The sequence below is a fragment of the Aplysia californica genome, unplaced genomic scaffold (genome assembly GCF_000002075.1).
Source record: "Aplysia californica isolate F4 #8 unplaced genomic scaffold, AplCal3.0 scaffold00204, whole genome shotgun sequence".
NCBI classification, from domain to species: Eukaryota; Metazoa; Mollusca; class Gastropoda; order Aplysiida; family Aplysiidae; genus Aplysia; species Aplysia californica.
In genome coordinates, this window is record NW_004797474.1 from 257104 (window position 1) to 271481 (window position 14378).

At 38.2% G+C, this 14378-nt stretch overlaps 1 protein-coding gene across 2 annotated transcripts in view; it reads right to left on the reverse strand.

Moving 5' to 3' along the window:
* Positions 1-179: 179 nt before the first annotated feature.
* The window catches only part of LOC101846815, a 53189-nt gene continuing 38990 nt past the window's right edge, over positions 180-14378 (reverse strand). For both annotated transcript variants that reach the window (XM_005099160.3, XM_005099159.3), the window contains 4 exons: positions 13569-13628; positions 12798-12864; positions 12205-12362; positions 180-10347 (listed from right to left, as the gene is read on the reverse strand). In XM_005099160.3, the coding sequence (XP_005099217.1) occupies positions 9011-10347; positions 12205-12362; positions 12798-12864; positions 13569-13628 (1622 nt within the window). In that variant the 3' untranslated portion in view covers positions 180-9010. The remainder of the gene's footprint in view (positions 10348-12204; positions 12363-12797; positions 12865-13568; positions 13629-14378) is intronic.

Genomic DNA, 14378 nt, shown 5'->3' on the forward strand with positions numbered 1-14378 from the left:
CCTCAGAAATGTAAGCCACGGCAGTATCAAGTGTCCGACTTGCATTCGGCAATTGTCACAAGTGAACCTGCTGTAACCTCTAAATCGATTGACTCTGCACGCCACTCTAAATGCCAAATAGATGATGTTGAAAACAAACACAAACATACACACAAAAAGAATAATTTAAAAACCCAGGATTTGACCATGAGACCTTTATTTTCTTATTTTTTTCTTTTCTTTTGAATTTAAAACTTTACATCATATACAAATAACGTTTTAAAAAAAGATGGTGAGGAAAAGAAGCCAGCTTGCAGATGGTTGTGCTGATTACATTCTTTATGTTACACACTGCCCAATGTATTGCACAAAATAATTGAACACAGAATTTAAAAATGCAAGAAACACAAAAAGGCATGAGAGCAAAAAAAAATATTTTCAAATAGAACTCTGAACTTGTAGATCAGACGATGCAAAATGAATAACATACATTTCAAAGCTGCAAATCATATATACTCTAAACCTAGTGTTCACATAGCCAATCTTGTCTCCATTGCGTTAGACAAGTATAAAGCAAATCTTGTGTGTTTTTAGACACTCCGCCCACACCAAAAATAGCTGCATCTCAAATACAATGCCTGATGAAGCATTTTTCAATGTCTTAAGCCAAAAAGCTTCTGACAAAAGCAATATAAGATTTGAACTGGACATGCTTTTATTTGGCTAAGTTCTTCAGCAAGAGAAAAAACAATCCAAGAGAAAAAACAATCCAAAACCAGGTACATGAGCGTCACAAGAAGACAGGTCAGCCTCACCAGATGGGATAAACAACTCTCTAAAAACTCAACAGTTTATCATCTGTATCATTCTACAATCGCCCATAGAATAGAAATTATTCAAAGTCATATCTTTCTATATAGTTCAGTTCAGCTTCTTTATTTTCCTTGAAAAATAATATTGCCCTAAATTGTGTTTCAATTTTGGCACCCTCTTTTTCCTTTATTTTCTAAAAATGACTGTGCTTGTGGAAAGGCGCTGATGACAATCACTGCCAAGAATGCTACCGAAGAATTCAAAGAGTAGCACTGACATGTGGCCAAAAGCAATACTGTGTCCTGTAACACAAAATGTTTACAACTCTCGTGGAACCTCTAAACTTCTACACTTCATTGTCCAAAGCAGTAGGCATGACCTTTTTAAAACTGACCGCTCAGTAACAATGCCGAAGCATATCAACATAAAAAAAACCCACTCAAAATTTTGATTGCAACATGGACCTGAATGATGAGAAAAATATTTAAAAGACAAAAACAATAAGCAGTACATCTTCACGGGGGTAATTCTAAACTGAAACAAGAAAATTGCTTTTTCTGCAGTTCGGTTTAACTGATTACATAACACTTCCCTCAAGCACAGGGGATTATTTTTTCTCATGGTTTGAGGGGCGGCATCTGCATCATTTGGAAGAGCTTTGGGAATGAAAATTTCTCAGATTAGAAAAGTCCAGTCGCTGAGGCCACTGATCCAAAAATGAGCATGAATTATGAGATGTTTTGATGATCACTGCAATTACAAATCGGGCACAGATAACTCAAACACGTACAGTAGGGGATTGACAAACCATGTGTTTCACACATCCATAATTCAGGAAAACCGATAAAACATAATATTAGTAAAGAAATATCAGTTTGGGAATGGTAAATTGTTCAAGATATCAACGATTTTCTTTATTTTCCAGGTTTGTGATATCTGTGCCCGACTGTATTGATTCCCGGACATTTTTTAAATCTCAAAAAAAACAAAACATTTTCGTTGTGAACTGGTGTTACTTCATCAACCTAGAACAATAGAGATGACGAATACAATTCTTTCTTATGGTGAGAGCTGAAAAATGAATACAATCCCATTGAAAGTTTGATTACAAAACAATTGGCAAATCACAAGTAGAACATTTATTCTACTTAAACACTGTAAAATAACTTGGAAGACATATTAAGGAAGGCATCTACATTTGCAAAACTCAGTACAAGCCATTCACCTATTGTGTACGATGTCATTCCTAATACACTGTAATAAAGAAAGCAATGTCCCATTCTCTCTCTCTCCCTCACACTCTCTCTCTCTCTCTCCCTTTGTGACAGCTTATTTAATATATACACAGTGTAGACACAAGCAGCAATCAACCATTTAACCTCACTTGAGACAAAAGAGACCCCCAAAAAATACATGAAACAAACCAAACAAAAGCAAAATTTAAAAAAGCAGGCTAGAGTGCTGAAATAATTATTGAATAAATAGAGTTCAAGAGTAGAAAACAATCTATGAGCATCCGATTATAGAGAGGTACAGTTTGGTATATCAGAGATTACGGTACACTGCAAGGGGATCGATGGAATAATAATAATGAGGATAATGAAAATGATGATGACATTTGGTAAAATCCTAGAATATCCAGCTGTGCTGAGATCTGATCAATTCATTCTTGGCTTTGAAAGACACACATTTCATTGCAAAATTTCCGTCGCACAATCATTGCGTCTTAACTTTGAGATAACAAAACATGTAGACATTGATTAGTGTGTACGTGGGGTTCAACTTTCATCAAATTCCTTTCTTTAAAAACCAGAAGCCATACTGAGAGTGCATGATACAAAGAGTGCTTGTGCTCTTGGTATAATCGATAAATTTGGACTCCCGGGAGACGGTAACTCTTGTCATCTTTGTGTGAAACAATAGCCCAACATGACAGAATCACAATGGTTACGCTACCCTAGCCATCCAAACTACTCAGTTCTTTCCCATTCATATTAAAGAACGCCTTTCTAAAACACAAATTCCCTCATATCGGGCCAGGAGTAAAAGTATTCCACAAAGATGAGAGGAATTTGGAGGCCACGCCGTACATGAATCACCTCCAAGCCAAGATTATGAATGAACTGTACCACAATAACACCTGTCCAGCTGTACTGCCCAACAACATAAGCAACCAGTCAACAATGCCAACACTCGGGCCTAACAAATCTTTGTCTTGATGAACGGCTCGGATACCCCAAAAGGCTATGTCGATAAGAATACAGTTGAACCTGCTCTAATGGTAATAGCCACCAGTTTAAGACAATCACCTGTACAAATGATCACTTCCCACTTCCCCCCTTATGTTTTTTCCCTTATATTATATGGCCACTGTCCAAGACATCCACCTAGTTTAGACAACCACTTTTCTCCTCACCAGTGGGTGGCTGTGTTGGACAGCTTCAACTAGATTTTGAAACATGGTTTCCGAAATCATTGTTTCAGCTGTATAGAAAGGATTTTGGTGACATGAATACAACCGAATCCTTTGAAAAGACACAATGGCAGGAACAAGAATTATTGTGCTGATTATACGACACAAAACTTGGATGTTTGATCAGAGACAACTAGAAATAAAAAGACTGTACATAGACTTAACTTTTGACATCATAATAAATTTGGACACATAATATTTTTGATGGTAAGAATATTTAAAATTCAAGTTCTTACTACATAAGCGAAGCTACATTTTCATTTGAAAGTTTTAACTTTTAAAATACAGATTCAAACAAACTAAACAAGAAGACAAAAGTCTATATTCTTGGAAATAATTTAACGCTATAAAGCGAGAGCAAGAGAGTGGTTTGAATATGTACAAAAATTAACCGAGATCAATTTTACTGAGTATAAGAATAAGAGCACACTGCTTTACTTTCGTAATTCATGGTAAATGAAAAAAAATCCCCATAATAGCAACTGTACACTGAAAGAACTTGACAAAACAAATAAAAATCATTTACTTCTACAATGCAGGAACTTCACTATAGAGCTTGACACTGAAACCAGTCCCCGTCCCCTTCCCCTTGTATGAAATTGTAGAGTTATGACATACTTGATCCATGCATCACTTGCCATTTACCAGCTGGAGTCTTTTCCATGAAAGACTTGAACAATTCGCTGCCGGAATAGAATCTAAACAGTTATGCACTTCAGACATGTATAGGAAGACCTAGCCACTGGAATATTTTGTTAGTTCCGACTGCATCTGCTCAAAAACCTAAGTGCATTTTGTACTGCATATGGCATCCAGGTGGGAAACTGACTAACATAATAGAAACCTACCTTTTACAACAAACAGGTACTTATTTTTTAAAACAAATAAAAATAAGTTAATCTTTCTGCCTCCATCCGAATTCATATTTAACAATAGAAACTCGTAAATACAAAGCTTCAGCAACAAAAAATGTTTTCTTGAAAATTCTCCATGTTTAAACTAATAGGAAGACCACTCTGTCCAACAAATACTACATTCTACAGATTAAAGCTTAAGAATTCCATTATTACACAGAACACTCTTTCTTTCTTCACTAAACATCCAATTAAGTGACAGAGAAGTAAAAACCAACAAACAAAGCACCCCAATATGCACTCCACAGAAAGTGTCACTTAATAAGGATACATGCCCATTATATCCTCACAAAAACAAGGGGTTGAATGAAGTGCATGCCAACAACCCTACACTTGCGTCATCTTCAAACTACATAACAAACTTGCTGCGTATCAAATAAACGTTCCGTAGTAACTAAAAAGGTAGAATAACATCCCCACATAAGCGCTGCAATTGTCATCCATTCAACAAATCTGAAAAGAGAAAAGAAAACCTTCCCCACACAACAACATATTTCATTTTAAAAATGCATGAATCGTATGATCATTATCGTCATCTTCGTCGAGTATTTAACTTTGCAATACAAATGCCATTCAGATGAACACGATTACAGTCTTTGTGTCATGAGAAATCAGTGAGCAAATTCACCTAGTGCTCTCTCACACGTGTGCAAGTTTGCATAGCACCAAACACTCAACACACAAGGAGCAGGACTAGAAAAGCACCTTCCATTACACTTACATCCATAGAAAGAAGGGCCTCAACAAACAAAACAATTGGGTAAAGCATCTGAACACAGTGTTTGTAAAAAGGTAAATCCATCATCATGTCACTAGTTTAAGGAAAGCCCAAAGCACAAGACTGAGAGACTGTAGCGTTCCCTACACTAGTTAGTACACAGCGAGTAGAGGAAATGGTGTCAGCTGAGATACACACTAAACCTCTCATACATAATCTAGTAGCAACAGACTGTTACATCAACCTCAAAACAAAGCCGGTAGAGATTTACTCGCATATGGTCTGCAATGTATTGCCCCTATTTCATGTCCTAAAAAGCAATATCAATCCTTTTTTCTTCCTCTTTTTTTTTTACACAACTTCAACAGCTGTAAAGATTTGTTTGGCTCTTCACTTGACTTTTAAAACAACTTGCTAATTAAATAAATAGTCCAGATTTTATTTTCCCTTTCAAAACAAGTAATCAATAAGATTGTTTTTCACTTAAATCCCTAAAGACTTCTGAAATGACCCCAAAAAAAGGAGCATTTCTTTAATTCACATCATAGACTTCCTTAAACACAAACATTTTGCTCATTAAGTTAGTGCTAGATCTGTATTTAATGATATCATTCAGCACCTTCCATTTTTCAGCGTTCTACAAGTGAAAACTAAACGGGAGTCCAAAACATGGACTAAAATCATGATCTTTTCCTCTATACAGACCTCAGCTGATTGAAACTATATTTCCGTTTTATTGTATTTTTTACTACAAAAAGACATTTTTTATTTCATATATACCTGTGAAGATTTTTTTTTCCACCTCAACTATGCCTGCTTTCACATTTAGTTAAAAGTGGACAAAAAGCATGTATTTCACAGTACAGCCAGTTATCTTGATGTTAAAAGAAAAACGGAGCAAGCACACAGCTGAGAGTGCGCCCCTCCCCAAAGAGCAGTAGCAGAGACTTTACAGCAGTCTCGGTAGAAAAACAGAGAGGAGCTGAGCCCATGAGGACTAAATGAACACCTTGTGGTAACCTGTCACAGCACATACAATAGCAGTCAAGTCTTTTGACACTTGCCAATACAACATCACTATCATTCAGTGGTGGTGGTGGTGGTGGTTGGGGGGGGGAAGATACACTGCGCTTAAAGAACAAACCATTTATTCTACTTCTTTACTCTTTGGCTTTCACAATCATATATATAATAAGCAGAGTATGACAAGCATGTTGTGTGTCCCTAGCAGCTATCTGACCCATCAGCTCCACATAAAGATCACTGTTGCTAATGTTACACAATACCTCATTCCTACCAGTAAAATTTAGTTGAATACAATGAAACTGCTGAAAACCCAATACACAGATATTTTACAAAGAAAAAAATAAGGACCAATACCAAAAAAAAAAGGGTTCAACCACTGATGACTAATCTCTTAGCCGCCTTTCAAGAAATGCCTTCACAAGCAAAAGATTGGTCTCCTGCTCATTTCACCTTTTAAGGATTCAAAACTCTTTCCTTCTCATAAATTCTCAGCCAGTATTCTTGTAGGCTTTTATTTCTTAAAAAAAACACTACAAAACTACAAATCCTACATTTCACTTTCGGGTTAGAAAACAGGACCATCCAGCCCACTGGTACACATTATGTAAGCATTACGAGAAAGCTGCAATATTTTTTCACCGTTTCTACTAGACCCTATTCCAGTTGTATGTTTTATGGCACTATCAACTCTATTTTGGTCACATTGATGCCTTGAAAAAGATTTACATAATCACAAGAAAACTGGAAACCGTAGTTAACCATTTATTCACAGCATTCACACCATGACCAGCGGGGACACACGAAACACAAGCAAGGAGCCCATCAAGGTGTCAAACAACACTGTGCTACAAGTTTCAAAGGTTCATTTTCTCATCAATTTAACATTTTAACAACATTACAAAATCTCACTCTCCACACACACAAAAACATTTCAAAATTGTTATTTCAAGCAAACCAACTAACAAAAAATTCCCAACACATATAGTTCATCATGACATGTAAGGCACCTTATGATCATAATACTTCTTTACAACAATAGAGAAAAAAGTGCTCAAAACTTTCCCCAAACCTTGCCCCAATCAGACACAAGAAAAAGTATAGTCTCACAGTCTCTCTCCACATGAACTAGCAGCAGCACAGAAGCATCTATGGCGACAAAAGTCCTCTGGAACAGTAACAGTTAGAAAAGCAGTAGAGTAGGACTATTCACAAACTTTAAACAAGAGCTCAAAATGGCAAAGCGTGAACTCAGTTCAAGTCAGCCTGATGCATATATTCACGAAAGTGTCCTCCTCCAAATAGGGCACTTTATCAAGTGAGCTGAATGCAGCTATCACACTGCACCCCACCCTGGAGTGTATTGAAGCACTCAACACCGAAGGGGGTCAGCAGCCACACCCTAGGACTTGTGAAGAAACCACAGTAAGACCATCAGTAAACTTCCAACACAATCTTCGCGTGGCCGCCAGATTCACGCCAACAAGTATTCAACACCAACAAGACAATAGACAACAAAAGCTGGTGGTCAAGTATCAGTCCCTCACTCATCAACTGTGCGGGAGGGATCCAAGCATCTTGACCAGGCATTGTCATACAGACAACTGAGGTTAACACTTCTCCAGTGCATGTTCTGTTATTATACGTCAACATTTTGGTTTGACTCCGCTCTGCTATCTGTGAAAAACGGCACTTGTGGTGACTACCCTCTAACTCCATTGGCCTTTTGAGCTCATAAACAAGTGAAGTAAACTTGCTCCTAAGTAGAGATGGGAATGTAGAGTCTCTTGCAGAAGTATCTTTGGGACTGTCAAGTGACCCATCACAACACACACTGGAGAAGTGTCACCATAAAAAAGACAGGATATCTCCGTTGTTGAAAACAAAAACAAACAACAACACACACTTTGGTATATTGGTGCTTTGTCAAGCTGAACACTTTTGTCAGTAAAAAGAAAAAGAATAGTTGCTGCAAAGTTTGAGGGGAGAAAACATAATAACATAAACTAAACCAGCACCAACAGAAAAATGAAGTTTTTCTTAAACAGCCATATTCTTTATCAACAGTGAGGTTACTGTACCCATCAACTGGCAAGCATACCCGTGAAACAAATAACCTGAAGTAAGTTAGAAAAAACGTTTTCCAAGGTGCGCAAAGCACCTTGAGACATCTTCAGATTCATGGAGCTTCCAATTTCCGGCAAAATTTAAGGCATATAAAGTTTGCCACACCTAAAATTCATTGCTACAAAAAAATTCATGTCTCTCGGAAATACAACTATTGACAAAAACAGTCAACAGTACATTACAAGTTAATTAAATGCACTGACGAGTCAAGGATACAAGAGGCTGATCACTACAATTACAGGCTAACAAGAGGGGAAACAAAGGAACCATGAAGAACCAGGCTAACAAGAGGGGAAACAAAGGAACCATGAAGAACCAATGTGTTCCCAACTGTCAACAAAAATGCAGACAGCTCCGTAAGTTTTGATTTTGCTTTTGAAGATCTAGAATGAAAGATATTGGGACAGCAATAATTCCTCTACTGTTATAACTGAACATAACACTAAATAGCACCTCTATCCCAGGGGGAAAAAATAACCTTATGCAGAGGAAAACTCAATATTTTGACCAAAATAGCGGCTTTTATGATTTTAGTCTTTTCTAGAGAAAAGCAACTTTAAGCAGTCATTAGCAAAAGGAATCTTTTTACAGAGAAAATGCAACACATCAACGATATAAACTTTGCACAAAGTGCCTTCGAATGTCTCTATACGACACTTGGTACAAGATTTATATCAACGACATGTATACCATCGTTGCGAGTGTTAAATGTCTAGAGAGACAAAAAGGACAAAAAGAAAGGGGGAAAAAATAACTCTGATCGTCCATACCAAATGACAGAGAAATATCAATTCTTGTCACAGTTTTGGCAAGTTGATAAATAGTTAACAAATTGCAAAGACGGGCAAAAGCCTGAGAGAAGTGAGTTCACAAATATCTACTTCCATGTCTACTGGTATAAAACACAATGCAGAGTAACAAGTCTAAGGGAGGCCAGTGCTCATTCACAGACAGTCCGAGATGCTAGGACAAAGCCGCTTTCTTCTTGGAGAACCGGGTGAAATGAGGACTCTTGTGTGCAGCCCCCGGACTCCCGGCCGAAGATACCGGAGTGCTCCGACCACTCAGACCAGACTTGCTGCTTGAGGTTTTGCTTGAGGGGAGAACCGTCTCCTCCAGGAGGCTGCTGCAAGTGTCGGTCGGGGCAGAAGACACTTTTTCGTTGGCAGCTGCAGAAAAATCCCCAGCCAGACTTCTACAGGCTGATTTGACCGGCGCATCTCCAGCTGGAGTAAGCTCCTCTCCACTGACGGAACTCAATGATGACAAACTGGGTTGACTATCGGCAATGAGGCCGACTGGTTCCTTAAGAATCTGCTCTGGTGACGGGCTCTTGGGTTTATTCAGCTGAACGTTATTAGATAAAAGCTCATTTGGAGAAGAATCGTCCTTAACAACATTGTTGTTGTTATTCAAATTGTTGGCATTCGATGAGGAAGAAAATACATCCTGTGTAACCACCATGTTTTCTTCAGTGTCTTTATTTCCTTTCTCAGCAGTAGAACTTTTCAACTTTGTCTTGGTCACACACTTTTTCTCACCAGCACTCGTTACTCGTTTCTTCTGGGTTTTACTGTCGAGTGCGGTCTCAGACTTACCAGCAATAATGTTCTTTTTGGTTCCAAAACTCTTAGAGAGTTTCAATTTTTTCTTAACAACACCAGCCTTCTTCAAACCTTTTGGCCTGCCAGGAGGCGCTTTCGACTTTGCAGCTGAATTTGATGAAAAACTCGAGTCTTTCTCTGCTGATGATTTTGAAACACCAGATTTAAGTGGCTTTGCAGCCACCCCAGCAGTCCCTTTAGTCTTGGTGTTTTTCCGTGGTTTGAGGAGGGAATACTCCTCACTGTCGTACTTGCCATTGCTGCCCGCATTTTTCCTTTTGCTGAATCCCCTCTTCCTCTGCGAGCCCTCTTCTTTTTCCTTGGGCTCCCGCTTCTTCTCTGATTGTGGCAGCTGTTTCTTCCTGACTTTTTTCTTGTCTCCAGCCTTCCTCTTGGACTTGGCCTCCTCCCTCACCTCTCGACCGTCCACGCTGTTGGAGTTGCTGGTGCTGCTGCTGCTACGGTTGCTCATCAAGAGCCCGGCCAGGTTGAGCAGAGCGTTTGCGCCTTCCTGAATCTTCTTTTGCTCGTCGTCTTCACTGTCGTTGGGAGCAGAGGGCTTCGAAGCGCTTCCAGAGTTGTCTCTGTCCATGTCGATCTTCAGCTTCTTTGTAGAGGGAAGGACTCCATCCACCTCATCTTTGTCGTCACTGTCCCAGTCACTGTCAGACTGATAATCAGACTCGCCTTCCTCATCTGTGAACACAAAAGGAAACCAATGTGAGGAACAAAGGGCAAACAATACACAAAAGTCTCTAGCATGTTTAGGACATTGCCATCCTTAAGCGGCAGGGAAAGGAAAAAAGAAAAATAACACAAGGACATAAAATATAACACTTTAAATGGTTTACAGCAGTCACTCCATTCAACATTGACTGAATGCACACGAAAAAGCCTGTACATTCCATAGACTCCATTAAGAAAGGTGGTAACTCCAGTGGCAGATCACTTGGTAGCTTAACTAATCTACGTAAACTGTTTACATTCAAACTGATTATAAAAAATGTTATGGTTGGAACATTTCCTCTTTCTTTTTCTATTCTCACAAATCTCACAAGGACAAAGTTAACTCCTAAACTTAAGCATAAAAAGAAAAATCAGTAACATTTTCGAATTTCTAGGCCAATCTGCAAAACCAGCAAACGTCTCTTCAAGAAAACAAGTGTGTATGACAAGATCAGCTCTTTTCAAACGACTGAAAGCCAAAAAGCCTGCAATCTTAACAAAGACAAGCCAAATAAAATTTGGAAAGAAGAATAAACAACCCAACCTCAAGCCAAAATTGAATTACTGAACAGTCTCAAAGGATAAAGGAATCATGTCTTGGGTAAATAAGATACCTAAACTCTAACACCAATCAAATGTGGGGGTATGGTTGGACTTAATCATTAACCCTATCCGTACGAACTGGGGTCATTTTGTACCCCCCTCGGTTGTATTTTTCACATTTGAAAATACTTCTAGTACGAAGATATCTTTGAAACTTTCAGTATTTCTCAAAAAAATCATTTTGACAGACTGCTAAGCAAAGCGTACGGATTGGATTAAGGAGTAAATTTCCTCTTGGAAAGTGATGGCACATAGTACCCCACGTCGTATGGATACAATAGTAAAACATGACGTACGGATAGGGTTAAAAAACAACAAAAGGCTCATTTTTGGCAAGACTGATAATTGAAGGGGGGGGGGGGAAAAATGAAGAACCCAGTGTGAACAATAAGAACAGCAACCACAAATCTGATACCAGTTACACAGTGGCTTACAATGCAGGGGAAGGGTCGGGCAGGAGAGAACACTGTAGGGATCACTGATATCCAAGTCTTTAAAAAGTTCCTCCGCCGTTACCACAGTATGTCTCAACAAGCAAGACAGTACTGAAACATGCAGGCGGCCATATGTGCCTCTTGTTCAACTTGATTGTGTGTTATTGAGAATGTACTTCTTTTTCGCAAGATGGACAGATGCATTTTAAATTTCAAAAGCGTAAAAGATTCATGGCGTGCGTGTGCGCGCACCCGCGTGTGTGTGCGTACGTGCGCCTGCGTGTGTGGTTCGAATGTGAGTGTGAATACTTCCGGTTTCCCAATTAAGTACGAAACATGCCTTTTCCCTATGATGTTGAAGTCATACAATGCAATTATCTAGGAAAAAGTAACAAGACGCCTGTCCTTAAACACAACTATATTTGAAAATTCCAATGTGCTTTTGCCGATATTGAAAACAAGACAAAGTGTGTCAAACAAGTTTAAAAAAAAAAAGAAGATTTCTCACGTTCTTGTTTTCTCTCTTTCTATGACAATTGAATACTACACTTAAAACAGTGCCAAACAAAGTAAATTTTCATTTTCTTTTCAGAAATATGTCCCATTCAAGTTCAATACATCATCAGAAATACGTCCCATTTCTGACTGCCATTTATAGTGAAAGTGGGGGTATCCTTACATGCAAAACTTTTCTTTGAACAGGACACAAATAAACCCATTACAAATTTCCCATCTACAACTTCAGCAGCATAGAACATCTTAACGTCAGGAGTGGCCAAGATCTCCTTACCTGCGTCGCCGAAATCATACTCCTCATCGATGGATGAAGACGAAGACGGAGAAGGGAGGTCGTCCTCCAGCAGTCTGGTGGAGCTGTAGGCGTGATCATCATACGGATGGCCCGTCACAACCACTGGACTGGACGGCCGCTTTCGAGGATTGTTGTAACTGAAATGGGAGTACCAAATTTAAGACTTGCACTTCAAATTAAGAAATTTCCCTGGTATCTATTTATGAAAATAAAGAACAAGTAAAGTGATCTATAAAATCAAATTTACCAACTGGCATTAAAACAAAACCAAGAAACACACAAATGAACAAAGAAAAAAACTTGACACATTTTCTTCCTTCAAAGAAACATCCAATCAAAAGTGTTGATGAAATAAGTTGCACGTCTCTGACACACTTCACAAAATCCAACAAAGATAATGGAAAGGAGAAGGCAGAGGGTGGCAGAGAAAAAAACCCAATCAAATAACAATTAGATCAATTCTGAACATGTTGCCATGAACAGATTTGCGACATTTTAACAACATAAAAAAGCAGTATGAGGGCAGACCCCACCAGCGAGGCCGACTTATCAACAACACACAGGTTACCTACCTGTACGAACGTTTGTGGTACTTCCATGTGGGCCCAATGTCTTCCCCTGGGGAACTGTCTGGTGACTCTAAGGAACAGAAGGAAGGAAAAAACCCATCATTATGAATATTTTGGAGTGTGCGAGTAACACTGGGTGGTATAAATGATATAATAAGAAAGAAAAACATTATTTTGAATATTTTAAGGGCATAAATAAAACTGGGTGGTATATTATGAAAGAAAAACTTTATTAAGAATATTTTGGGAGCATGACTAAAACCAGATGATATAATATAATACAAAAGAAAAAAAGTTCCGGAGTATCTACACTACATCTATAATTCCTTATTAGCCAATAAATGGGAGAAACTGGTGACAAAGAAGCAGACCGCCCCACTACCACCAAAATATAGTCCTTTACAAAGAAAGAAAGAACAAACCTACATCACCCGTGGTGTGCAAGTGCTCTGAAGTGTTTCGACTTTTATAAATTTACAAACTAAATAAAGGGGGAAAAAATCGTTAAATGTGCTAAACACAATAAATTTTAACAAAACTAAAGGACAGTGGCAGCTTAGCTTTAAAAAAAAAATTTTAATGGAGGCTAGCTAGGGCCTAGTATTTTTATGTTCTTTTTTTACTAGATTTATCTTTCTTATCTACAGAATTTGAACAAAACACCAATCCAATGGTGATTTCCTTGATGAAACAAGCCTGGAGCTTGAACTGAGATTCATTAAAAGAAACAGAACCCATTTTACATAAGGAGCTAAAAAAAAAAAAAAAACATACCTTTTTTGTAGGAGCCTTTCAAAGCCACAAGTGTCTGTGCTACATCTTTCATTTCATTATCTGAAAGAGACATAATAATAGCAAATGAACAAACTGTCACCATTTTTTGTTAAACTGTCGGATTGCAATAATTAATTAACCTTCCCTTGTTTGGTCCGGGGGGGGGGGACAGAATGTCAAACAACTACATTCATATAAGTTGGCACGCTTTTGTTACTAAAAGAAAAACTATGACAGATTGTGTAACAATCAACTAGGTTGTCAGGGGATGAGGATAAAGTCACGTTGACACTGGCTATGTAACTGACACCGACCCAAGCCTTTGACAGTTCTGCCGTAAGCTGACAAAACCCCTTTTATTTCTTCACTGCAGTTTCCAGAAAAAGGGGCTTTTTGTCAGTATATAATCACTTAAAAATAAGAGTCATTCCAATATTTGAATTCTAAAATATTCAAAAACTTGTCATAGTTTCAATTTGACTTTTTCACATAAGTAAAGTAACTGATCAGGCTTTCGATATAGTAAATAAAAAATTCCAGCGCCAAAATGAAAAAAGGCGTTTTGTCAGCTTATGGCAGAGCTCTCCTACACAGTGTGTATCTGCACAACATATACAAGGTAAGTTCACTGTGAGGAAAAGTTTTACAACACTTGCCTCACAAATAGGTCATACTAGTGCCAAAGATAACAGGTGTAACTAGAGTATAACATACACAAAGAAAAGAGGAAAGATAACCATCATAATAATAATAATAATAATAATAATAGATAGCATTTGTATAGCGCATATCCCCGCTCAACAGCAGGCT